This window comes from Pectinophora gossypiella, chromosome 17 (assembly GCF_024362695.1).
Source record: "Pectinophora gossypiella chromosome 17, ilPecGoss1.1, whole genome shotgun sequence".
Lineage (NCBI taxonomy): Eukaryota > Metazoa > Arthropoda > Insecta > Lepidoptera > Gelechiidae > Pectinophora > Pectinophora gossypiella.
In genome coordinates, this window is record NC_065420.1 from 5,045,209 (window position 1) to 5,072,906 (window position 27,698).

Consider the following 27,698-nt stretch of genomic DNA (forward strand, 5'->3'; position numbering starts at 1 on the left):
TTACGGTAAATAGTACGGGTATCCATACTAGTAAATTACATTTGAAGCAGGGACGTATCTCTAATCTACTGTCATACCCGGACACTTCATACAAAAATCCTCGTTCCACACAGACACGACACATTGACGTTTTCGTATACTTACGCGCACTGGCACATACAGATGTGTAACGTCTGACGCCCATACCACATAATACTCATACGATTGAAGACTAAAGTATGACCGAGGGGAGGTGACGCAAACCTAGCTAAGCCGCTGGTGTGGTGCAGAGAGTTACCGTTATCGAAGTATCATTCCTTATTCTATAACTGAAGTTTTTTTTGACGTGACTTATTGTAGATTTGCCGCAGGTGGCATTAACTACTTGGCCGGATAAATGGGAAGCGCTGAAGGCTCTCACCCGGTGCAACGTTTAAGACAACAGGCCTGAGGGTGCCCAGTTGGGCGCGAATCAAATGGAATGGATGGATGTATCATGGATGGATGGAGTCGAATGGAATTCTATAGTCTCAGAAAATGTGGTTCTTTTTGGACTATGTCTGCAATTTTACCGGGTGAAATTCTGTTTGAAAACCGTCCAAAGCAAAGCTACCACTTAGGTATAATAGATCAAAATAATGTTTGCTTATTATGTATTAAGACCTTTTGTAGTTCTATGCTGCTGATAAGTACTTAAGTACTAATACTTATCATCATTTTATGTTATGATAGTGCACAATAATCCTTTGTTGTTTGATTGTAATAAAAGCCAGTGCAACATATTTTTGGCTTTATTAAGTACAATAGGAAAATCTCGCCTAAGGCAATATTGTGCTTCCCATATTAATTCACGATACTTAGTATTTTCAATTATGTTGAAGTTTGAGGTAAGTACCTTCTAATTGTCTTAGGACTTCAATATCAAGGTAAGTATAGCTCCAATTTCTATCAGCTATTTGAAAACTTATAGATTCTTCGTTCCTGTTATTTAATCGTATTGATTATATTGATCCTTCTAACAGAATTAGTACCTAATTACTTTCTTCTTAAAATAATTCTAGTAATTTCTAAACCTAAATTAATTACGAAGGGGTTTACTGAATAGCAACAAACAAATTTATGAAAAATAAAATATATTGCACCTCATGTAAAGTTACATTTTATAGATACAATATACTACAGAAACTCTACAACAATTTAGTTGAGGGTCTCAGGGAGGACGACGGGCTGCACGCCGATGGGGAGGACGGGCTCGCCGACGCCGATGGGGGTGGGAGCCACGGGCAGAGAGGGTTCAACAACGATCACGGGCTCGGGCAGAGAAGGCTCCTCAACAACGACCACGGGCTCAGGGACGACGACGGGCGCCACGGGCTGGGGGAGCACCACGGGGGTGGGGATGAGGATGGGCTGCTCCACGACGGAGACAGGCTCAGGAGCGATCTCGGGCTCAGCGATGGCCTCGGGCTCAACAACGGCCTCGGGGGAGATGACTCCGACGGGGTTGCTGCCGGCGTTGGCGGCGTTCACGTTGACGATGATCTGAACGAGGGGAGAGCTCTGGGAAGCCTCAGCAGCGGGGGTGGGTCCAACGACGACGGGGGTGGGGGCGACGACTGCGGGAGTAGGCTCCAACTCGGTGATGGCTCCACCGTCGGGGAGGGGAAAGTCGATGATCGCGGGTCCAACGGAGATGGGGCTGATGCCTTCAACGATAGCGGGTCCGACGGAGATCAAGTCAGAGGGGTTCTGCTCGACGATGGCGGGTCCGACTTGAATGGGCTGCTGGCCGAGAGCTTCGAGCAGCATCTGTTCCAGAAGGGCGGCGGTGGCGGGGTCGGTGCTGGGGCTGTTGATGGCGTTGATGATCTCCTGGATCTGGTGCACCTCCTCTGTGAGACCAGCGGGCTTAATCACGCCCGCCGACGCCACGGCGGCGATCAGTGCGATAGCGATGAAGTATTTCATATTGGTGCTACTGTAAATAGAAGAAATATCACATGGAATTTAAACTTGTTGAAGTTGATCAGAGAAATTCTGAGGCTCTTAATAAGATTAAAGGAAGAGGGTTCTTCCCATTCGGTAAAAAAATAAGACAACGTGACGAATGAGTCTGAATGAGAAGGATCCGAACCTTGAGCATGAGAGCTCGAAGTTTAAAGTGGGTTTCTATCAGACAAGCTCTGAGGCAAGGAAATACCAATTTGATATCTATGATCAGAGTAATTCTGGGGATGCCTACAAAATAATTTTTTTCGCCACGAAATTCGTCTTTGGTGACCTGTCCCAACTCCATTTTTTGATATAATTTCCGTCCCCAAAGTGTCATTTAAAGGTATTTTATTATACAAATAATTATATTGGTGTAAACATAAAATAAATTATTATTATCTAAAAGCAGTTAGACATAATATTAGTAAAATATATTTGGATGCACATGACACTCGATGAACATTTGTCCCAAGAAAATATTACATTTTAGTGGTATTTTTTCAAATATCTATACTTAATATGAAATTCGTGCATTTGCGACCAATCCCGATCTATTACTTATTTCGCACTTCTCTGTCAGGCACCGGTGCCTGCGCAAAGAAATCTTTTGACAGTACTGCGTCTTATATAAGTAAGTACATCAATGAGAAAATGGATTGCAACTTACGTTGTTATTGCCCGTCTATCGACTGACTATACTAATGAAACATTTGTTCCTGTTTTATACAAAATGTTATCTGTTAGTTTATCTACCTCGTATCGAATTCGATACATTATTGTAGTTAATACTCGCGGTAGTCATAAACGTTTCCAAATTTCATAATCCAATTTACAGCTGAATGGATAGGAGTTTTGATAACTTTTTGTAGGTACCTACTTCATTCAATAAGGGACGTTACACGTACGTTCCCCAAAAATAATACAGATGGCTCTGTCGAGATTTATCGTGATAATTACCTTTTTTCTCATTACTTGGGTACCTACATAATTATTCAAAAATAAAATGTAATGGTAGAAGCATCTCTCTCTTTATTTAAGAGCTGCGCTCTTGTCGGTGGAGTAATCGCCTTCATTACTCCTATACAGGGCGTGTAGAACGGTGGTTGCCCCAATCGCCTACCGTTCCTCAGTACACCGATCAATTTCTCAATCGGTGATGTTCTAGCTAGAATCCATTTCCTCGGCCTCCAACCAGTACTGATACCGCTGCTGCCCGGTATCAGGCAGAAGCATAATTATATAAAAATAATTCTAACTTGATATTTTGATCACATTACGTATAGAATATGTTGGTATCTATATTGCTTCTCTTTCTTTTAATCAGTATAATAATGGGTGGATGATGTAGGTGCCGGGGTGTATTAAAAAGTGTCATCAAAAATAAAAGATGCATAATTGTCTGTTATCCTTGAAGTTAGAAGGCTGCAACCAGTTAATTTATTACTTTGCAAGAAACTCGTACGATATCGACTCGACTCGACTTTGTAGAATATCGTACGATAAGGTGCAAAAGTCCAATCAGTTTCTTGCAACACATACACACATAAACTCACGCCAATTTCCCACCGGGGTAAGCAGAGACTATGGAATTCCATTTGCTTCGATCCTGACATACTTCTCTTGCTTCCTCCACATTCATCAATCGTTACATACACGCACGCCGGTTTCTGAACCGATCTACTATCAAAAATAATAAGATCTACTCTGATAGACCTTTTCTAAGGAGATCTCCAATTTGGTCATTGAACATCCTTCTAGGGCCGGAGCCTACATTTATAATAACCTTAACATTAGGGTTACAATCCACATAAAATGAAAAGACCAGCACAGCTACTGCCTGTGGCGCGGCGCGTATTAATATTGAAGGCTTTGGTATATCGAGGAGTTTGGTTGTGTTTGTCAAACCCAACAGACGCAGCGATAAAACTATCTACGTGGATATAAGTTGTACAGTTATCGGTCGAAACCCTCCATATATTTCGCGCGGCGTGGAACCCGTGTCGCGGCCGCTGACCTTGGTAGGTAAATACGCATTCGGGGTATGTTAATCTTATAAAAGCGTGTGACAAAATAGTTAATTAATAACTTGATTAGCAAACTTCATTCATTTCGTAAACCCGTTTCGTATACACCGCCGGAAATACCTACCTTACGATTGAGATAATAGACAGTTTAGTGATTGATTGCAAAGTAGATAAAAAAAAATTGGTAGGGTTTATTATATGTAAATAACTCTACTCATACAGAATAGGAGTGTCTAAGATGATTCCGTGCTTCGGAAGGTATGTTATGCCATTGATTCTGGATGCCTACTATTTGCTTATAAACCTATCTAAGTAGGTATCTAGCCGTTACATGACTCTTAAGTGGCTCAACAATAAAATAGACAAAAAAACCAAGTGCTAAGCCAAGTAAAAAAAGCGTACCCACCGAAGAAGGCATTAGATAGAAACTTTTCAGCCAATGATACTTGGTCTTTGCTTTTCAGCAAACTGCATGAAAACATAATTCGTATAATTCGAACAGCATTACAGAATTCGTTTGAAAAGCAAATGTTTTGTGTGATAGAAGGACTTAATAAGTAACTATATTAACCGTTTTACCTAAAGTGGGTAGGGACTTAGGGACTAAACATTCTACTTTTACACTAATATTTGTACCTACCTATTTAAATACTAGGTACCTACCTAGTTGTTTATTATCGACTAACATAAACAATCATAAAGTATACTGACGTATAACTACTGATAACCTTAGGTTTTATTATAGAGTTAATTTGATAGCTAATCTCTTAATAAGTATTATCTAGGTACTGGTTTCGATAGAATTAATTCATATTTTATTGAACTGGTAAGTAGCGTAAGCAGTAAATTCTTTAATAGCGGAAGTTTTCGGTGGAAAGTACATTGAACTCATTACGTCGTCATATAATTACTTTTAAATTATATAATTTTTTACAAGTCTGTTTTTTACTTTTATTTTTTTGTTTGTTTGTGTTTTGTTTTTTACTTTTATTTCTAAACAAATCTTTATTTCTGAACGAAGTATTTAGTCTGTCATAAATTTTATTGTTGGTAACGAGTATTTTTTTATGTACTGAAGACTAGGCAGCATGGTTTTATGATCTTAGCCTGACCCACAAAAGGGCAGAAGAAAAAAAAATCATAAATTGTTGGACGAAAACTAAGATGTCAATTTCGTAATATAACCATTATAACCTCGCATTTTTTCAAGTTTAGTCAAAACTTTTATTAATTTTGTCATTTATTTAGTGTTTAAGTCTCAAAATGCGACTTAGCTCGGTACTCTATACGGCGCCGTCTCGGCAGAGCGCCAGGAGGCCACAGCGGGAGCCTGTTCCATTCCAAATGCTGCTTCCTCTAGAGTTAAAGAAAACAGTCTCAGGCAAAGGCGACAGGACGAAAGAAGCCGCTTGCATGCAAGAGCTGGCCGTTATGTTCGCTTGTTTCAAGAAGCATGAGTTCGACCAACAAGAGTGCTTGAAAGAAATCACTGAATTTCAAGGATGTTATTCTGCTTACAGCGAAAGAATGAAAACGCAAAGAGAAAAAGGAAAAAAGGGTATTCTTGTGCCCGGAGAGAAAAACTTAACGCACAAACAGATGAACCAGCTATTAAAAGCTTTTCCTCCAAAGAAACAATCTTAGATCTTGTAAACAGTATGGAAGTGTTTGGACTGTTAAAAATGTTATGTGAATAGTTTGTATTTATGCTAATATATAGAAATTTAGTGCAATTTGTATTTTTATTCTTTCATCTGAAGATGATTAGGATGATGACTTGGGTTTGTTTTGTTTCACTGTTTGTTAACCTATATAAAATTATATAGCCGTATAGGTATTGTGAGGGTTTGAATTGTCTCATTTCAAAGGGCCAGAGCAACTTGCCACCTGTCTTATGTGTATCAATCTGTGTATGCTAGTAATAGATCAATAATAATCAAAATGAAAAACATCAAGTCTTAATTAAAAATTACATACTTTCTTTCACTTGATTATACCTAGTTAGAAAATAACATTATTGTAAAGTACTATGTGTAAGCACGGTTCACTTTGGGGCAGTGTGTATCCACTGGGGCGAGGCCACTTGTAACTCTATACGGTTCACAGTGATCCATTCATCATCCACCTCATGGATATTGTAGAACCTCTCCAATTCTTCTATTGCTTTGTCTTCCAACTGTAAAAACAAAATTTTTTTTATTTTATTTTTATGCATACTCACTACTCTGCTAGACTGGGAAAAAAAACAATATTTTAATACATAGAATACTTTCCAAATGCAGGTTGTCAGAGCCACTATCATGTAGTTTAAATTATCTGATTGATGAAAGCACCTATGAGGCTGGCATAATGAAAAAGGGTGTTCAAAGCCTCATTAAAAAAGAAAAAAAAAATACATTCAGCCACTTATCATCCGAGGTACGTTGTAGAAGTTGCTTACCAACAAAGGAATATCAATGTTCTTTCTGATATCATAGAATAATACTAATTCATATCTGTGCTGAGCTAATTTACCTCACTCCCTGCTGGTTCTCACTTTGGTCAAAATGATCGTAAGCCGTTAAGGAGTAAGGGACGGTGCGTGGAGTGTCTCTCTCCCTGAACTCTATTGGCAATATACCTGGTAAAATGACACCAAGTAGTTCATTATATGGATCTTAGGTCCTGGATAGCAAGTGTGGCAGTATACTTTGCTTTTGCTACTGATAGTGACACCAACTGAAAAGTATCCATATAAAAAATAAAGGAATTTCAGGTGTTAGTTGACATAAACATAAACATCATGTCGTGGACTATACATAAACATGTAAGGTCACGAATTATCTGAATTCGGAATCACATTCCAGAATTGAAATGTGTCATAGTTATATGAATACCTATGGGGTAAAATACCCACAAATGGGCAACGTGCCCATAGCTGTGTGAATATAGGGTAAAAAACCTACAATGTTAGAATATGGGTATCGCAGATCTTACATATACGTCTCACTGCTGGGCACAGGCCTCCCCTAAATTAACAGGAGGGGGTATGGAGATATACTTCACTATGATGCTCCACTGTGAGTTGAGGGGAGAGTTAGTTGATATAGGTATGCAAAAGTTACTGTACCTGGGTCATGATCAAGGGTTTAGTCATAATCCTTGAGGAGTCATCTTTCTGTTTCTTTTGATCGGCTAATATATGATTGAACTCCATGGCCTTAGCTGCCTTAGGGCTGCTACTGGCTATGGGTGGCGCACACACCTTCCACGGGTTCTTCGGCTTATCTGGTGGACTGCCAATACTCAACTTATTTGCTAAATAATCGTCCAGGTTTTGTGGAGAGTCTCCTTGCATCGCCATTTTCTTTCTCTGCTTTTGGGATAACTTAGGTCCAACATGGCTTATCACGAAATTGCCTTGAGGGCTTCTAGCTAACTCGGCGAGCGGGGAATCTTTCGGTGATACCGACATTCGCGAAGTTGTCGGTGTAGTGTCTATGGCACTTGACGAATTATTCTTTGTCAATATCGTGAATGATTCCGTTGGAGTCTCATTAAGTGTGTCTTTGGCAGAAGTTATCGCCTTCAACCTTGCTTGGAGTACTTTCTGTTGTTTTTGTAGAGCTGATGGCACTTCTATCCATTTTCCTTTCACCGGAGCTTTCTCAGTCTCCTTGCTGATTTTACTGAGAGACAGTGTTATATCACCTGAAGCATCATTGGATAGGTCTAAAGAGTTCACTGAACTCACACATTCATATCTCATTCTAGCCTTTTCGCTTTCAGTATATTCGATCTTTTTGGATTGCCTTTTCTTTTTGCTGACTTCGATGATGCTGTCATTCTTTTTATACTCTTCGTCAGTGACTTCAAGGTCTACTGGATACGTTTTGACAAATTCATCGATGATTTCATCACTTGGCGCGTTGAAGAACGGCGTTATTATTCTAGACGACATTATAGGGTTGAATTTGCAGTAGTAATTTGAAATGTCTTCCAAAAGGGTTTCTTCCAGTAAGTCTAGGGATCTGTTCTCGAGGATTGAGCATATGTTGAGTGAGATGAATTCCATGCAGCTTTGTTTCAGTTGGGTCGCGTTGTAAGTGTGAGCGAATTGACATAGTTCTGTGCAGTTTTTGAGATTGACAAGCCCTGTTAAGGCCACTTCGCACATTTCTCGCAGCCTCGTGATGAGCAGTTGATCAGCTACAATGAGCATGCTGCATATAAAGTCTATACTGTCAGAATTCTCCACTTCTGGACACGAGTCCGTGTAGAGGAAGTCAATCACGGGTTGTAGGATCCCATGGTTTATTGGTAGAGTTACTTTTGACAGTAGTTTGTTCTGGGAAAACAAAATTGCATTATTACTAGGGTGATCTTGTGAGATACAGTTTCCACCATCAAAGTTATCAAAACATTAGGATTGTGTGAAAGCACTGATAGTATTTTTATCAAGAACATATAACAATTTAAATTATTATAGTAAGTACTCAATTCGCCAAAATCTTTGTGTACGCGTTTTATTAGTTGAGTACTTATTGAATAAAAACATCACTTATAAGAAATATTTCTTAGAATGTAGCAATTCCAATCTCGGGACCGTCGGTAATATTGCACCACATTAATTGTTTTTGTCATCATTATCATTCCCGTCTCTCTAGCATTATCCCGTTCTTTCACAGGGTCCGCTTACCTAACCTGAAGATTTGACAGGTCCGGTTTTTTACAGAAGCGACTGCCTGTCTGACCTTCCAACCCGCGTAGGGAAAACCAGCCCAATACGGGTTAGGTCACATACCTCCGAAAATGCATTTCTCGGGAATGTGGGTTTCCTCACGATGTTTTCCTTCACCGCCGAGCACGTTAATCATTTATGATCCAAACATGAATTCGACAATCAGTCGTTTAGGCCTGTGCTGGATTCGAACCTGCGACTTCAAAGTGAGAGGCAAGCGTCCTACCTAACTGGGCTATCACGGCACCTTGATTGTTTTTGTGACATGCAATGAATACATAATTTGAATATGGATTTTGAGTCTCGTTCGAAACCTCTAGAGATTGTTTTTCGGGATTTTCGAGCATAATTCTAAGATTTTTGAACACAACAAGAAGAAACCTCACCTCTGTCCAAGAATGCATGAACATCCCCTGGAAGTACTCCAGCCGGGCCGCTAGCACACACTTGTGTGCAGGTATGGGCACGTTGTCTTTGGAACACACGTTGGTGTCCACTAGCTCCGGGAAGTTGGCTCGCTCCCACGACGGAGGCTCGAGCTTGGTGTATGTCGCGCTCTCCTTCAGGCAGATTGTGCCCTCTTTGTAGCTAGAAATAAGAAAATGAACGGAGGAAATTGCATGAGTTGAATTTTGTCCAAAGGCAGACACAAAACGAAAAACATACGACTTAATTGATTTGGGCTTGGCCCCAATCATAGAATAAGGAATAATACGTATAGAATGGCAAGTCTCCGCTCCCCACCAGCGGCTAAGCTAGATTTACCTCACCTCTTAAGTCTTCAATCGTATGGTCGTCAGACGCCACACATACAGATGCGCGTGTACGATAATGTCAATATGTAGTGTCTGCATAAAACAAGGTTTTAACGGGGTTTTGTGGTGATTGGTGCCTTTGGCGGCTCAGTAATAACCCTGACCCACGGTTGATGAGGTTGGTTTTCCACCTCACAACCCACACGATAAGAAGACGAGGTTTTTTTTTATGAAGTTTCCGGGGTGTGCCCCAACACCAAGACGCAACGTTAGCCAGTGTTCAAAAAAAAAATTCTGTCCGATGCGTCAAGGTCTAATAGCAAATTGGTAGGCGTAACCATGGCAACCATGATCTCGAGCGAGTCTAATCCAATAGCGTCTATTTTACCGGTCTCGGTACGCGAGCCCGTGACCTTGACAAATCGGGCTCGATGGTTTGTGTAGTATAACCGGTTAAGTGTCTGTAAATATTCATTTGAGTTGGGGCCACAAACAGGTTTACGTTCTAGTACTCTGCTAACTTTAAAACATAACATAAACTGCCTATATACGTCCCACTGCTGGGCACAGGCCTCCCCTCAATCAACCGGAGGGGGTATGGAGCATACTCCACCACGCTGCTCCACTGCGGGTTGGTGGAGGTGTTTTTACGGCTAATAGCCGGGACCAACGGCTTAACGTGCCCTCCGAAGCACGGAATCATCTTACTTTTTCGGACAATCAGGTGATTCAAGCCTGAAAAGTCCTTACCAAACAAAGGACAGTCTCACAAAGTGATTTCGACAATGTCCCCATCGGGAATCGAACCCGGACCTCCAGATCGTGAGCCTAACGCTCTAACCACTAGACCACGGAGGCTGTTACTTTAAAAATCCTCTCTTATTTAAGTGTATGTACCTATGTGTGTACTTACAAGAATTTATCGAGCAGTTTGTGCAATTTCAGTACTTGTAGTCTCTTCGCACAAGCTTGTAACAACTTGACGGGGTCGCAGTGAGAGTGCCGCGGGGGAGGGGCGGGCGCGCGGCGAGACCTCTGTTTCTTATTATCACTCTTGTTGTATACTTCGAATGCTGATACTTCTGATGCGTTTTCTGTGGCAATACAAAGGTAACAAGTAACATAACTTAAGCTCACCGAGCTTCCTAAAAAGGTATAAGTATCTAAATAAAAAAATAATATATTATAATTGGATCATATCACGTGCTCAGCGATGAAGGAAAACATCGTGAGGAAATCCACATTCCCGAGAAATGCATTTCGGACGTATGCGACCTAACCTGTATTGGGCTGGTTTTCCCTTCGCGGGCTGGAAGGTCAGGCAGGACTAATAGTCTAGTTTCTAACTAGTCAAATCAGTTACTTTTTACTAAACGTCGAAACACGAAATTACTATGGAATTTGTATGAAAAAGCAACCTGTGACGTCATAGATAAACGTGACAAAATGTACTTATTATTACATTTTTCTGTATTAAAATTCAGAAATAAGTTGAATAGAAAAAAGAAAACCTTTCTTTCACCTTTAGATCTGGCTTTATTTAGTAAAATTAGAATTACTTATCTTTGACTTAGGAAACTACTCAATTGATAGTCAAGTATTTTTGCCAGATGCTCCAGCTTTGCCCACCTCAATAGGGACATGATAGAACACGTATCTATGAAAGCAAGCGTTTACCCAAAACAACTCACCAACAAAATCCAAGTCGACATCAATACTGCTGTCCTTTTCTTTCTTGTCAATGTTCAGATCTTCCCTTCTTATCTTCAGCCCGCAGGGTCCCAACTGAGTGACGTCACATGTCCCCGTGTACATGAACCTTAAAATCCTGTCAAATACATCCGGGTGGATGTTTTCTAACACAACAGTTGGTTTCCCCCCATTAGTTGCTATGTTTTCCTGGTATAATTTGTAGAGGTATTCACTGTTAGATGCTATTATGAACATGTGCGCCGCGTAGAGTTTTGTGCCCACCTGAAAATTAACTTATTATTAATGACGCCAGATGAAAATAAGTATACAACCTATTATTTGTACGTCGTTTCCATATCTCGGGCCTATGGACCTTTGGAAGGCATGTGTGGGGCAGAAGCCAACACTTAGAGGCCCCTTAAAACAATTTAAGCTAAATGTGATGTGACACCAATTATCCCTGTATCTACTTACTATGGGAGAGCACCCAAAGGCAATACCCGGCGCCCTAGGAGCCTGGCGATAGCGACTTAAATGGAAGTGGTAAAGTAATAGATAAAATAGCCAAAATAGAACAGAAAAAGAAGGAAGTGGAAGGGGAACCCTTTGCTCAGCAATGGGATCTTGTAGGCTAGATTAGACTTGTAATAGACAAAAATGTAAAAAGTAATTTGCCTTAAAAATAACATCATGCAGCATATCATCGTCTGAGGCGGTTTCCATGAGAGATTCCATGTGTTTGGACATGCTGGTTGGAGACAACTCCGGGATAGACGTCAGGCCGCAAGTCGGTTTTATCTGAAATAACATAACACAGCATCACGCCTGTATTCTTGAAGGGGTAGGCAGAGGTGCATACTTTATGCACCGAGGAGTGCCTGAGATGTGCCGTTCCCGGAAATGTTCCCACTTAGGGAACTTTCCCGGCATGAAAAAGGCGCCAAAGTTATGTAAACGGAACTTAACCTAACCTTTACGCTGATAAAATCAGAGTACAAGAAATAACAATTAGAAAAAGAAAAGCAGCCAGTGTCCTTACTACACACTTTGGGAACATTCCCACTCTGGGAACATTCCCACTCTGGGAACATTCCCACTCTGGGAACATTCCCACTCTGGGAACATTCCCACTCTGGGAACATTCCCACTCTGGGAACATTCCCACTCTGGGAACATTCCCACTCTGGGAACATTCCCACTCTGGGAACATTCCCACTCTGGGAACATTCCCACTCTGGGAACATTCCCACTCTGGGAACATTCCCACTCTGGGAACATTCCCACTCCGGGAACATTCCCGAGAACGGCACATCACTGATCTAAATACCATGTAATAGGGAGCGTGTCTATTGTCACTAACCGGGCACAAATCCTGGAAACGATGATATCAATTATGATTATATATGATCCAAACATGAAATCGTAAAGTCAACTCATAAAGGTGAAATTAGTAGTGTACAGTCACGAGTACTAATATGTATGCACTTTGAAACCATGTCACATTAACTTTTTTGAAGAATTAAACCGCAAGTCCCATTAAGTGTCAAATAAGATAGTGCGACAGGGTTCTAAAGTGGGTACATGATATTGCTCATGACTGTACAAACTGCTCGGCGCAAGCCTTTCCTCAATCAACCAGAGCCGGTGTAGAGCTAAATTTACGTTAGTTTTTACGACTATTAAGACAACCTAATATTGGGCGAAATCAAAGCCATAATACTTGATCTGTTTTTTTCGCGTATACTTCTATAGTATCTCACTATCTACAGGGGATGTTAGTGACATCGTAACGAAAACTTTGGAGGTATGATTCAGGTCATGATATCAAGTGGAATTTACCGTCGCTAAAGTATGAAAAAAAAAAAAAAACAATTCAGAATCATGCCCTGAATCATCCCGCTCAGTATTTGTTACGGTGTCACTAGCACCCAAACACATTTGTATGGCTACCTGTACGTACTTGTACAGCGTGTAAGTGACATCGTAACAAATACTGAGAGGGACGATTCGGCTCATTATTCTGAGTGGATATTTAAAAAAATACATGAATTTTGCGACGAAAAATTCCACTTGATATCAACTCTGAATCAACTCTCAAAGTTTTCGTTATGATGTCACTGACACCGTGTATATTAACCTGTAAGCAAGCTAAGTTAAGTCCTTCGCTATCCGCAACGATGGCCACGGCTCGATGCACATTTGGCACTCTGACGATCTTGACAGACGTACAGTCGTCCTTTTCTAGAAACTTGACGAGCGCAGATTTGTTGCTGTCTTTCTCTTTCTCTCTTTTGATTGGCTGAGGTTTAGTGGGCGGGGCCTTGCGAGAGATGTAGCCAATGAACGCTTCGCCGTATTTTGTTGTGAAGTATAACGCGTCATGTGTTAGAGCCACGTGGGTTATGACAATTTGGTGGGTCAACCCGAAGACGCATCTGTGGATAGATAGTCATGTTTCGTAAGTATTTTTTTATTTAATATACAAAACAGCAGTAGTGGGTGGATAATATACTTTTTACGATTTTCTGGGTATCTGTTAAATAGACAATGGTGCAGATTCCAGTACACATCTAATTTTATTTTAAGTTATACCTGTCATTTTCTTATCCGCCGAAAAGGAAAGGGACGGATAACATTCGGCATAAAATTTATACAACCCACGTCAATTTACGTCAGTTAGGCAGACATTTAAAAAACCGTGCCAAAGTATTATATTGGCCAATAACCCGACAGAGTTAAGTACACGTCAAACGGGTTGCACATCAGCGAGATGCCTATTTAATTCACCCGGGTTATTCATTCATTTTAAAATTAACAGTTGTCAATCATCCGTCCCTTTTCTTTTATATATTATAATCGATATGAAAATGACGAGTATAACTTAAGATTAGGTGTCTGCGGGAATCGGGGCCAATGTATTTTCTTCGTACACTTTAATAATAAGTACGCACGCACAGACGCACACGCACGCACGTATGAATGCACGTTGCACGTATGTACGAACGCGCGCACGCATGCACGTATGTACGATATTACGCTTTAAATCGTCATTTTTCTCGAACGTCTCCTAAAACTACCGCAGTTTCTCAACATTGACTTATAGCCGAGCTAAACTTCTTGAAGGCAAATAGAAAGAAAGAAAGAAAGAAACATTTATTACTTCCGGACACCACAGACACAGACAGACAGGTGCATTACATTTAACACAGGACAGAAACCACACGGAAATCAATAAATACACAGAAAAATAAACCAAAACAAAAAGAAAAACAAACCAAAATCATAAAAACAATAATAATAAAACTAAGTATTCTAAATGCAACGCACTGACGGTCCGATCATCTGCGGTGGAGTCCGGAATAAAAGGACCTCGCTCAGCATAAGTCGCGGCGTGAGCCACGACGCTGGTATTCTGCGGGCCCTGCCGAGTGAGGCCACGGACATCGCGGTATATATGTACATAGATACATACTACTTAAACTCACTTACATAATTATTTAGTATTACAAAATATTACAAAATTATAACAATTACTATAAATAAACATTAATACGATTTACCATGAACATAAAAATATCATAAAATAATACGAACAAATAGATATGGGTCATCAGTTAATAAATAGGTGTGTGTATGTGAGTGTGTGTGTTCGTGCGTTGCACCGGTCGGCCGCAGGAGACAGACAGAGTATTTAATCATGTTGTTATTGTGTCGATCTCCAGTCACCCGCCGCCGCCGGGAAAGCACGTTAGGTACCTGCGATAATTACGCATTCGGTTCTTTTTAAATGTTGTTGGTGAATAATAAAATAAAATCCAGACACTGATTGTAGATTTCTTCTAGAATTAGGCTAGTTTCCAACTCGTCATAAGTTACTTTTTACTAAACGTCAAAACACGAAATGGCTATGGAATTTGTATGAAAATGCAACCTGTGGCGTCATAGAAAAACGTGTCAAAATTGTCGCACTTATTATCACGTTTTACTTTAAAATTTATTTATTAATAAGTTAAACAGAAAAAAGAAAACGTTTTTTGTCTCCTTTAGATCTGTCTTTATTTAGTAATCAGAATTTCATAATTTATCTTTGACCTAGGAAACTACCCAATTCTATGCAAGTCCTGCCCTACCTGGTGACAGTGTTGGTGGTGTCCTGCCAGAGCAGCAGCTGGCCCACGTTGGTAAGCAGCATCACTGTTACGCGGGAATATGCACCTTGCTCGCTCACTTTAGCTTCCACACATACTTGACGTAGGTTGATCTGTCTGTAATAGAAAAGAGGGTTGTTAAGAGACATTTCTCATTCGAGACCGACGCATAATAACTCACAGTTCCTCTCTCGTGTGATTTGTGAGGTCAATGACTGGCCAATGTTTTGCTGATGGGTTTTTATGTAATGTTCTGGCCACTGAAAATCTAAGATAAGACTCGTAGTACACGTCATGGCATAACAAAACTAGCGGGCTTAGCACCGTAAGCGTGCGACTCTTTCTCGCCTCGACATACGTCACCAATCACTCTCTCAAAGTACTGCACAGAAAGAGATAGATGATCTGTCACGGCGAGAAAGAGTCGCGTGCTTACGGTGCTAAGTAAGCTAACAGGTATGCTCAATCCTATATGACAAGTTGCCCTTTGATGAACTAAGGGTTACCACTGTGTTACCATTAAATTAGTATCTCCAACATTCCAAGGACCTAAGTTTTATTATTGAAAATTAAATGAATCACTGACTAATGTATTTAATTACTATTACTTGTCACATATATAAAAATCATTACAACTGTAAGTAAATCTTTTACTAAAAGTTCAAAATCATTGGTCGTGGGTAGTTTTTTTTTTTTCGATATGGCAACGCAGGTTGGGCTGACGTTAGCTGGGCTAACCTTGAAATGTTAGCTGTCACTTTGAGCATACCTGATTTTCTTATAAATACCATGTACTTACTCTGCCCTTACCCACTGGGTACTCTGGGCTGACCTTTTTAAACATAACGTTTACAAAATAATATAGTTGTGGTGGGAAAACCGCAGTAGAACAGCGTGGTTGTGAGTGGTGGTGATTGAGCGGAGGCCTGTGCCCAGCAGTGGGACGTATACATATAGACTGTTTATCTTGTGTTATGTGGGAAACCGATGGCCACCTCTATAACAGAATAATAGCGCTTGCTCCATACTGTACATCGCTGAGTCGTACCCCTGTTTCCTGACTGCACGCAACTTTTGTATGTTTCTTTGTTTGTAATTTTTATTTTTATTGTAGAATCTTACTGTTTTTTTTTTCTTCTTTGTTTTTTTGCTTGATTTTTGTGTGTGCAGTTTTGTGAAATAAACGTTTCTCTTTCTCTCTCTATCCATTATCACTAGTCGGAGGAGCCGCACGCGGCGAAGTCATCGCATTTTAGAAATCTTTGTATGAAATCGTATGCAATGTCGCGCACCTATCCGCGTCGTAAGACCTGCATTTTGACGCAAAATTCGATGACTTCGGCGCGTGGTGCATTCACCTTTATAAGGCCACTATACTAGCGTTAATCGAGCGTCATAGTCGTGCCAGCGTCCACAAAGCATCGAGGCAACGTCAACGTGCGAAAAACGCTGCTTAACCCTTTCACGGACAGAGATCATGGGTCATTGATGGTTCATAATAGGTGATATGACACCTTGGAATCGGAACGTCATTAGACGTTCTGTCCTTGAAAGTGTTAAACCTGCGTTCGGTAGAGGATCGGTGCGAAGCTACGAAGCTCGAAGAACGCTATTGTGGAGGGCTGGCTTAGTACTCACTTGACAGCTATCTTCTTGCAGATGTACTTATGCAGCAGGTACACATCCCCGCGGCTGGTGGTGAACACGGTGGCTGCATCACCCGCGCTCACTAGCTGGATTCCCGTCTCTTCCTTGTTGTTCATTGATATTGCTACCTGCATTAAGATAAATAGCAGTTTTGTTTATATAGGATGTTAGTGGCTCCGTAACGAAAACTTTGAGCGATAATTCAGGCCATGATTCTGAGTTGATATCAAGTGGAATTTTCCGTCGCAAACGTGATAAAAACAAATACAAAAATTTTCATGAATTTTCCGACAGGAAAATCCACTTGATATCAACTTAGAATAACCCTCAGTATTTGTTACGATGTCACTAACACCCTGTCTACTTGTATGGCTACTTTTATGTACTTGTGCAGGATGTCAAATGACATCGTAACAAATACTAAGGGGGATGATTCAGCTTATTATTCTGAGTTAATATCATCAAGTGGAATTTTTCGTTACGTCGTCACTAACACCCTGTACCTATATATAAAAAAAAAACCACTTGATATCAACTCAGAATCATAATCTGAATCATCCTTCAAAGTTTTCGTTACGATGTCACTAACATCCTGTATAAACGTTATACCAACAGATTATATAATAAAATATTGAAATAAAAGTTGCATCAGGAAAAGGACTGTTGCATAAGCCAATTAGATAAATAATAAAAATAAAAATATTCTTTATTTCACAAATTATTAGTTACATCGTGGCCGAGACCTCCCATTAAGTAATCCTAAGATACTTGTGGCGGGAATGTCTCGCAATTCCCAAGGGGTAGGTACAGTTTGTGAGTTAAGATAAGTAATAAACAAGTATGACTTCCATAAAGAAAACACATAATTAAGTAGGTGTAATCTAAAGATTTTCAGAGTAGAACAAAACTCAATATCAAAATTTATCAAATTTTTGCCCAATAGCACTATGAGTGACATATATATTCATACACATATATATACATATGCACATGTGTACGCGCGTGCACACACACAAACACATATATACACACACACACACGCACACACCCATACATACATATACAAACATATGCGCGCGTGTGCGCGTGCGAAAGTGTACATGTTCTAGGAGGTGTCACAGTGACACACCCACATGCCCTACGGGTGTATAAAGTCCTTGGGATCGGTTCGATATTAGCCACATATGGGTGTGTGACTGAGGCAGTTTGCGTTAGATGATTGTGTATCATGTGATTCTCACCAGCAGGTCTTCTATTTGCTCGTATGAGAGTGACCCTAACCACGCAGTCATGGTTTTTTTGCAGGAGAACAAATTCATAGGATAAATGTTGAGGATAGAGTTAACCTTACCGTATACAAAAGCAGACTGGCAAACGTATTGCCGTTGAGCAAAAACAGTACGCACGGAATGTGAGGGAGCTATAGTACCTTTTCTTCTTTTATTTAATAGATTTTGATTGTAAGGTAGAGAGGAGTGGTATTTAATAATTAAATTAGATGCACTAAACATTTTAAAATAAGACAACACAATCGTTTAGGTAACTAGAATAAAAATATGCACCTGATGTTGAAGCCACATAAGTGTCTTTGGACTTTGGCTCGTCGCTCTTTGGTTATATCCTCGATTCCTAGCAAGAAGGACCCCGGCGCTGAATGACTAAAAAGCGTGTATTTATAGACTCACCCGTTTGGGCGCAGGCACTATTTTGTCCTCATTTGAGTGCCCTAACTGGCCCACGTTGGTGCCCCATGTGTACACCGCGTGGGCGTTCCACACGCATGCGTGCCAGCGCGCGCCACACACTCCTAGCGGTGCAGACAGCTTCAGCAGAGCTTTAGTCGTTGGTAACTTGATGGTGGACGGCGTCTTTGCTGACGATTGACTCGCGTTGTCCGTGCTGTTTAACGAGTATTGGACTACCTGGAAGCAAATATGTGCTTTAATGTTTTTCACAAATGCTCGAAAATGAGATTTCGATCGTGCTCAAGAAAGGAGTCACACCCAGAAACATCTGGAACACTGTATGTCCTTGTAAAACGGAATACCATAAGAATCAGAGCAGGACCTAGAGATATAGATAGTATATCGTCTAGTGAGAAAGAGGCGAGAGATATGTCTTTTTCACAATAACTGTTGTATACCGGTTGTGCGAACGAGACTGAGAGATTTTAAATGCGGTACTACGAAGTATCACATATGAAAACATCCGAAATCAAGGTAAATCTTTTGTACGCACCGTAATATACATACCACCCACACTGGTGTCGAATTTGAAACTGTATTCTATTCGCATAGAATGACGCGAACACAGTTTTGTTTTTTGAACGAAGATAAGAATAAGAATAAAATAAATTTATTGCCAGTAACAATTACACTTGCTATAAACTATTTTTCGGACGACGCTCAGTGGGTAGGCCCGCTACAAGGTGGACCGACGATCTGGTGAAGGTCGCGGGAAGCCGCTGGATGCGGGCAGCGCAGGACCGATCGTCGTGGAGATCCTTGGGGGAGGCCTATGCCCAGCAGTGGGCGTCATACGGCTGATGATGATGATGAAACTATTCTTGTCTTGCTCTTACCGTGCCGTTCTGCAGTAAGAAGACACTGGACGTAAGTGTGACAGCAACACACACGCACGGCTCTGGTAGACGCAACAGGGTCGGCCGCAGCGCCGTGGAGTGAGGGCCCCCCGCGCGGGCCGTTTGACCACTGCAATATACTTCGTTGTCACCAGCGCCAGAGCATAGCCACACGCTGTGGAACTTGCCTAGGCATACCTGTGAACGAAGTTTGAAGGATAAGGTTAAAAAGTTTAAAAAAAATATACCTTCTATTTATTACACATTTTTATTTATTCCTGATTTTTTATTTTTTTATCTAAATTGATGAGCTGGAGGATTAAAAACGCCACATCGAAGCAATTCGTCAAAAAAAGCAATATTGCTATTCGACATTTGTTTGCATTGCGCACTTATTTTTATATGAGCAAAAGTCAAATTGCAATATTGCTTTTTAGATGAATTGCCTTTGTATTTCAAAGCAATAAAGAGTATACAAACAGTCAAGAGTTTAATGCCGCTTTTGAACTGTTGAAAGACAGTGCTCTTGTTTGAGTTTCGTCCTCTTTTTAATGCGAAGGATTGCATCAGCATGCCGACGAAGATTTTCTACGACATGAGGTTCGACTAACGGGATTAATTCTGTCAGTACATACAAAGGACAAAATTTGTATACAAGTCCTGACCAACGTAATGGATATGGTGTAACTCCTTGGTATAACAATACAAGGTACGCTCAATCCTATGAAAAGCCGCCACTGCTAGCCGTATGATGACGTAAGTGTTACCACTGTGTTGCCATTAAATTGGTATCTCCAACATTCCAAGGAGTCAAATTGTATTATTGTAATAAAGCGAATTACTGACTAATGTCACATAATATAAAAATCATTAAAACTGTATATCATTTACTAAAAGTTCAAAATTGCCATGAAAATTAAATTAAAAACATTAGTCGTGGGTAATTTATTAAACAAAAATGGCAATTGATGGCGAGATGACGTCAGCGCAGCTAACCTTGAAATGTTAGCTGTCACTTTTGTGCATACCTTGTTTTCTTGTACAATGGTGTAACTCAATTACTATCTTGATCATCTGAATGGTTCTATCAACTGACAACTCCTGTTATAAAGATTTTGTATAAGTAGCCTATTTATTCATTTCTCCTGATTACTATAATATAATGTAACCATAGTTCATCAATTTAGATAAAAAAATAAAAAATCACGAATAAATAAAAATGTGTAATAAATAGAAGGTATAAAAATGCAAGATAATAAATAATAAAAATATCGAAAACTTGACGAAAATAACGGTTTTATTATAATGTTTACATATGAGGTCTCGTTTGCGGCGCGAAGTGTCTGTGGTCGCCTCTTGCGTACTGTTGTTGGACCTTGTATGATTGGAAGGGGTTCACCGCTGATACCACCTTCACCACCTTCTTCGGAGGATCTTCAACGAACATCATGTTCTGAAGAGACGTATCTGACTGCACTACTTTGGCTTCCTGAGCTTGTTCTGTAGGCTTCGGACCTCTGGGCAAAAATGACGCGATGTCACCAGCCATACCTCCCAACAACGGCTGCCCTTTGATAATGCAAAAGGCGAAAACTATGACCATGCCATAGAACCACCCAGCCAATATGAAGTAGAATATTAAACTGCCCTTGTTTGCTATGATCGCGTCTCTTAGAGCGAAGAAGCACCCATTCGAGACGTAAGACTCCTTGACGTCTAAACCGTTAGTGCAGTTCTCAGAGACCGGTATTAGAGCTGTCTTGTTGGACAGACGACAGCATTGAACGGGGAACATTTTGTCTTTATGCGCCAGTCTCCAGTTAGAATCTGTGAAGTCTCTAAAACCAATCGCACCGCAACATTCGTAATTCACCATGACGTAGTCCCATAGGAAAGTTATCACATCACCCTCCTTCCCATAGTCATTTACAATCATCCTTTGCATGTAAAACATCGTCTTCTGGTTCTTCGAATAAATGTTATAGATGAAAGATACAAAGAAAATCCAAGCACTCGTCAGACTTAAACCAGTTACAAGGAAAATGTACGACTTTATAGCACATTTCACTTTACAACCAGCCCCCATGATGCCACAACAGGAGGTCATCATAACAATCAGCGCTACTGGTATTAAAATTGACGTCAAAGGAGTCAACCAAAGCTTTAAGTTGACGAAAGTGGCGATAGTTGATACTAGCGAGCTCTTAGTTACAGTGTAGTTTACTTCCTTGAAGAATTCTGTGTTGACGACACACCACACGCAAATGATAAACCCGATGGTGCTAAATAGGAAGAACAACATATTGGTAAAACCTATGCACGTCCGAGGAAGACCCACAGTATGCATTTTGGATTATTAAAAGCTAATTATAAAAATTATCGTAAGAAAATAAGGCTACATTTGATAGAAAGTTTGACAATGACATCTTGCAGCAACCAAAACGACAAAACTGGTGATTGGTGGCATAATTATATTTATGGCCAGTAACTAAAATCCCTGGAGGATGATTGCCGATTATTTGGAAAAATAGGTAACAAGAAAAAATATAAGAAGTTAGTGAAATTACGTTTTACTATTAGGAAAACGGTCTCTGTGGTCCTGTGGTTGAGCGTTGGGCTCACGATCCGGAGGTCCCGGGTTCGAATCCCGGTAGGGACATATTACAAAAATCACTTTGTGATCCCTAGCTTGGGTAGGACATTACAGGCTGATCACTTGATTGTCCGAAAGTAAGGTGATCCGTGCTTCGGAAGGCACGTTAAGCCGTTGGTCCCGGTTACTACTTACTGACGTAAGTATGTAGTCGTTACATGAGCTATGTCAGGGGCTTTTGGCGGCTCAGTAATAACCCTGACACTAGGGTTGATGAGGTTGGTATTGCACTCACAACTCACAAGATATTCTTATCTTAAGAAGAAGATTAGGAAAAGCCACTGTCTGTAGATCACCAGAAGCTACTATCAGAACCTTTTGGTACAATCTCGTAAATAAATAAGTGCAGTACACTGAAATAGTTATCGACTTCTATGACACGCCCGAGACAAAAATCAAGATAGTTTTATTAAAACTATTCAGTTAAAGTACCAGGTAACCATAAGCTTAAAGAGTTACCTCTTACCTGTTTAACACAAGTATTGGTGCGGCTAAAGCAGCTGAGAAGTTCAGGAATATTCCTTTGTTGTTGCGTTCCTGTGCCGAGGGTGTAGTTGGAGTTGCTTCCCCAGACATAGGCGTCGCTGGGTTGGGTGCCCTCATGTTTATACATGTATTGACGGTCGAGCATCGCATGTTCTAGAGCTCTGTAGTCATCTTTGTCGACGATGTCCGTGTTTACACCTGGAATTGTATATGAGCTACGTAAGACGCTGTAAGGACTCTCTTTGGTAAATCCAAAGTCAAAACTCATCACCGTCATCCTCCTGCCCTTATCTCAGTCTAGGTGGGGTCGGCACAACATGTATTCCTCGTCCATTCATTTTATTTATGTAAAGTCAAAACTAATAAAACAAAATCAAGGTAATTTGGTCCTAAAAGTTATGTGTAAAGCTGATAATTATATCTACACTATACTCTCTAAGGACACTAAAGAGGAAAAGTTAGTGAGTTTGTTTGCAGGATGTTGTATGGAACTGATTTTGAAAATTCTTTCACCAGTAGAAAGCTACATTCTCTAGAGATAAAGGTTGCCAAAATCCACGCAAGATAGAAATAATTCGGTGTTCATTTTTAGAACTTTGAGAAACGTTTAAGACTACTGAATACCGAATACTCCGTTCGTAACAATTTACAAAACTGTATCTTACCTATCTTCATCAGCGCCACAGCAGTATGTATCTGTCCGTAGAAGATACTCCTGTGCAGGGGAGTGTAACCAGACTCTCTGTCTCGCGCGTTAACAAAGGCCTCAGTGGAATGTCTCGCGAGCCACTCCATGAGACGGGAGCGCCCGCGTGATGCTGACATGTGGAGGGCTGTACGGCCCTGGAAACAAGCATTATTCTATATCATCCATCTCCCAAGCGTAATCCCGTGTTCACGGACTTCGCTTACTTAATCCAAAGATTTGACAGGTCCGGTTTTTTTTTTACAGAAGTCTGCCTGTCTGACCTCCGAAACGCCTTCCGAAACAATTTCTATGTATATTAAGGTTCGGTTTTCCAAACAATAGATAAACAATGGGGATTTGATATTTACATGACTGTGGACTTCGACCTAGCGTTATCCCGTGTTCACGGACTTCGCTTACCTAACCTAAAGATTTGACAGGTCCGGTTTTTTACAGAAGCGACTGCCTGTCTGACCTCCGTTTCGCCTTCCGAACCAATATATATGTTTATTAAGGTTCGGTTTCCCAGACAATAGATAACTATTGGGGATTTGATTTTCATATGACTGTGGACTTCGACCTAGCGTTATCCTGTGTTCACGGACTTCGCTTACCTAACCTAAAGATTTGACAGGTCCGGTTTTTTTTGCAGAAGCGACAGCTTGTCTGACCTCCGAAACACATCTATTCCGAAACATTTATAAGTATGTATATTAGGGTTCGGTTTCCCAGACAATAGATAAACAATGGGATTTGATATTTATATGACTGTGGACTTAATGATCTTAATAGACAGAGAAGAATAGACTCAGTAACCTAGCTCAGTCGCTGGTGCGGAGCGGAGAGTTGCCATTCTATACGTAGTATTATATTAAACCACTGTATCATAATCTTGTTTTATTGTTAATTACCAATTATCGTGTTGATGTGAGAGTAATAAACATATTTTTATTATTATTATTCTTCTTCATTTCATGTTTTAACTTTACAGTGTCATGTCCAGACGAATTGCTAGGTACACAGTACCTACAGTTTACGTAGTAAGTACGCAATTTTATTTTAATGCTCAAACGTTACGCAGCAGGTATTTTATTATTTACGTTTATTATATGTTTCAATAAATAAAAGAATGTTGAAAGAGATCAAGAACAACGGACTTGATATTCAACTGACGAGGGTCTAGGATGAGAGCAGTCAATTCTTTTTATTTTTTATTTTATTTTCATTTTCAAGCTGAATGAGGTCGAGCTGAACGGCGGCGGCGGTGGCGGCCGGTTCCCCTACGTCACGAGTGACAGGCGTAAATTCAAACAATGATTTCTTCTTGTTACAGATAGCATGACAATAAATCTTAGGATGCGTTGTTTTATACCTTATAAGGTAGACACGCACTTTATGTAAATATGTTTAAATAAGTTTGTCAATATTGAAGCTATCAAGTTTTATTAATTTTGTTTACTTTTTAGTAATTAAATTTATTTAAAGTTTTGTTTGTTTACTTTAAGTTATATTACTTTAATTACAATACAACAATACAATACAAAAACTCTTCGTTATTATGCATGTAACGCATAACATTACATAGACCAATGTTACTTGTTGCGGGTACAGTCGCTGGCTGTTGTGGACAGTCTTTCGCCTGAAACGTACATGCTGTACATGCTTCTGATAATCATCGGATGTTTTTCAACATGACCTAAATGCTGGATGGAATTAATAAATATCAAATTACTCACCTCAAAATCAAAAGCCTTAGAGAAATTTGCACATGTCGCCTTGATGAAGCTAGCTAGAGCTTCATCAGACACGGATCTCTTGGTGATTGCACTGGTCAGAGCTTGACCGTGAGCTCTAGACCTACACCTCCGTGTGCAGTCCACTTCTACGTTGTTCCTACTCATTATTTATCCCGTTATAATACCGTACAACAAAATTTTTCTTTCTTTTTTTCTGTCCTTGTTATCTGCCATCAGTGGCTAGACTATTATCAGATCTGTTTTATTATTTTCACTGGACAGTAAAATAGTTCATAAACGCAACACTAAGTTAAAAGAAGAAGCTTATTTTTATGTGTAAAATTAATTATTATGTAAATAAAAATGGGGTAGTTTGAGTAAATCTAGAATATGCTATTTACAAAATGGAGCCTTGCTCTATGTAGCCCTAACAGGGTCTACAACGTCCCTTTAGCAGCTCGTAATGTTGTCGAGGCAACCTGAAACAAATTTTATTTAGTATATAATATACCTACAAACACTGAGAATTATTGAGGACAGAAGAGGCAAGATGATTGGACACCTAATAAGACACGACGAATTCATTAAAAACATCATAGAAGGAAAGCTAGAAGGAAAGAGAGGAAGGGGAAGACCAAGAAGAGCTTACATGGAACAGATTAAAGAAAAGGTTAACGTCGTGTCTTATAGGGAAGTCAAGGAATTGGCCTTTGATAGACTGGAATGGAAAATGCTACACCGACAAGAGCGTGGCTCTTAAATTGATGATGATGATAATATACCTATACTACAGTATGTTTAATACATAAATACAGTAAGTAGAAACTTGTCAAAAGAAGAGGTAATACCTACTGATGCAAATGGATAAGACGTGATTATGTTAGAACCATATAATATTTAATGTAGCACTCAAACTTAAGAATAAAATGATTGTGTTGAATGGATGGTCTATTAACAATTATGACAGTCCTATGAGAATAATATTGATATGGCTAGGTTAATAGCTAAATTATAATTATTTTTTATAAACAAAAGTCATATTTTACATGTTTTATCGCGGTAACTTTGCAAGGATTGAAAAGGTATTTAATTTCAAATAACTTTTCAAGGTCTTACGATAGGTGATATAATACGATAGGTGATATAAGTATCTATCACCGGCGATGTACCTATTTAACGCTATTTAAGTATTTTAAAGAGTAGAATAAAAACCACATCGAACAAAAATATATTGCACCACTGAATGAAAATCTAATTCAAAATTATTATTTATTACCTTTACAAGAAAACAGCTGTGTGAATTCGAGTGTTTTCCGATGCGAAGTAATAAACTATAATTTACATTGCACAACAAATGATTGCAAAATTAACGCGCATCAAATTAATATCATACAAAAGCAAGCAAATTGCTAAAATAACACAATTTTCATCAAACGATACAATTTGCAATGTATGTAATGTACCTATTTTTTTTTTTTTTTTTTTCTTCTGGCTTCCGCGGCTAGCGATGCGCCAATGACAAATCTTGAGTGATAAATCGTGAGTTAGTCTTCAATAATAATTATCTTTTCATGTTGTTACTGTGCAGTCGTTAAAAACGAGGAAACTTTTCAATAATAAAATATACCGGATAGGAACGGAATTTGGAAAAGGTGAGGATCAGGAGAGGAATAATAATAAAATAATAATAAAAAGAGGAAGTTAAATTTTAATATCATTAGTATTAATAAACATACTTAATAAACGATAGACTGAAGGATTATTTGAAGATAAAAGGATCTGGATAGAAGTAGGAAAAGGAATGTGTAAATGTGTAAGTCCCTGAAAAAGTTGAGCATTATCATATTTAGGACAATTCAGGAAGATGTGATCCACATCCTCCACCTCACCACACTCACATAAAGCACTGTCCACTATATGAAATTTAGCTAGATGAGCAGACGTACAAACGTGACCTAATCTCATACGAGTCAGGATGCACGATGCCGTCTTGCCCAACAGCAACCGCGAGAACCAGGGTTTTGCAGGAATTTCACGTTGGATAGATGCGAAATATTTTCCTTTTGTTTGAGAACTGACAGACCACACTTCCCTCCACGAATCACGTAGATACACTCTGGGTAGAGCAAGAAGGTCATGAGGGTAGATTTTATAGTAAGCCATATCTCCACAATCAATGGCGTCATTAGCAAGCCTATCAGCCTGTTCGTTTCCACGGATACCCCTATGTCCCGGAATCCAGGCAAAAATAATCGAAAATCCCTTTGCAGCACACTGAACAATCATGTTTCTGGTTTCTATTATCAATGGACTAATAAGTTTTGTTTTAAATAAAAATTTAGATAGAGATTGTAGAGCGCTCATTGAGTCTGAAAAGATTATAGTTTTCCTAAGTTTTGCTAAAAGTACATACTCAACCGCTTTATACAGACCAAAAACTTCACCAGTAAAAACAGAACTCTCAGGAGGTAATTTAATCTTTTGAACTATATCGTATTGTGAGTGATATATGCCAACACCTACTTTATTATCTGTGGATCGTTTGGACGCATCACTAAAAACATGATGCCAACTGTCAGTGCTATTGTCAAATTCCG

At 39.7% G+C, this 27,698-nt stretch overlaps 3 protein-coding genes across 3 annotated transcripts; 1 reads left to right on the forward strand and 2 right to left on the reverse strand.

The window, feature by feature from the left end:
- Positions 1-1,095: 1,095 nt before the first annotated feature.
- Positions 1,096-2,721, reverse strand: LOC126374433 (magnetosome-associated protein MamJ-like). Its single transcript, XM_050021083.1, has 2 exons — positions 2,639-2,721; positions 1,096-1,957 (listed from the first exon to the last, which is right to left on the reverse strand). The coding sequence occupies exon 2, from the start codon at positions 1,945-1,947 to the stop codon at positions 1,177-1,179; it is 771 nt and encodes a 256-aa protein (XP_049877040.1). The 5' UTR covers positions 1,948-1,957; positions 2,639-2,721; the 3' UTR covers positions 1,096-1,176.
- A 2,230-nt stretch (positions 2,722-4,951) lies between these two features.
- Positions 4,952-5,728, forward strand: LOC126374485 (uncharacterized). The gene has a single exon (XM_050021155.1). The coding sequence runs from the start codon at positions 5,259-5,261 to the stop codon at positions 5,637-5,639; it is 381 nt and encodes a 126-aa protein (XP_049877112.1). The 5' UTR covers positions 4,952-5,258; the 3' UTR covers positions 5,640-5,728.
- Positions 5,729-5,937: 209 nt separating this feature from the next.
- On the reverse strand, positions 5,938-26,564 carry LOC126374294 (inhibitor of Bruton tyrosine kinase). Its single transcript, XM_050020828.1, has 15 exons — positions 26,378-26,564; positions 25,102-25,580; positions 23,343-23,520; positions 22,658-22,875; positions 19,539-19,736; positions 18,643-18,879; positions 16,949-17,085; positions 15,293-15,427; positions 13,300-13,597; positions 11,838-11,960; positions 11,162-11,444; positions 10,384-10,564; positions 9,102-9,303; positions 7,105-8,322; positions 5,938-6,171 (listed from the first exon to the last, which is right to left on the reverse strand). Exons 2-15 carry the CDS (start codon positions 25,264-25,266, stop codon positions 6,040-6,042), a joined length of 3,705 nt encoding a protein of 1,234 aa, XP_049876785.1. The 5' UTR covers positions 25,267-25,580; positions 26,378-26,564; the 3' UTR covers positions 5,938-6,039.
- Positions 26,565-27,698: the final 1,134 nt, after the last annotated feature.

Bases quoted from the DNA above. Each gene is read 5' to 3' on its own strand.
- LOC126374433 (XM_050021083.1), bottom strand. From the start codon at position 1,947: ATGAAATACTTCATCGCTATCGCACTGATCGCCGCCGTGGCGTCGGCG.
- LOC126374485 (XM_050021155.1), top strand. From the start codon at position 5,259: ATGCGACTTAGCTCGGTACTCTATACGGCGCCGTCTCGGCAGAGCGCC.
- LOC126374294 (XM_050020828.1), bottom strand. From the start codon at position 25,266: ATGAGTAGGAACAACGTAGAAGTGGACTGCACACGGAGGTGTAGGTCT. The intron at 22,876-23,342 runs GTAAGATACAGT...ATACAATTCCAG, and splicing joins TGTGGCGCTGATGAAGATAG to GTGTAAACACGGACATCGTC. The intron at 6,172-7,104 runs GTACAGTAACTT...TTGTTTTTACAG, and splicing joins AACCCTTGATCATGACCCAG to TTGGAAGACAAAGCAATAGA.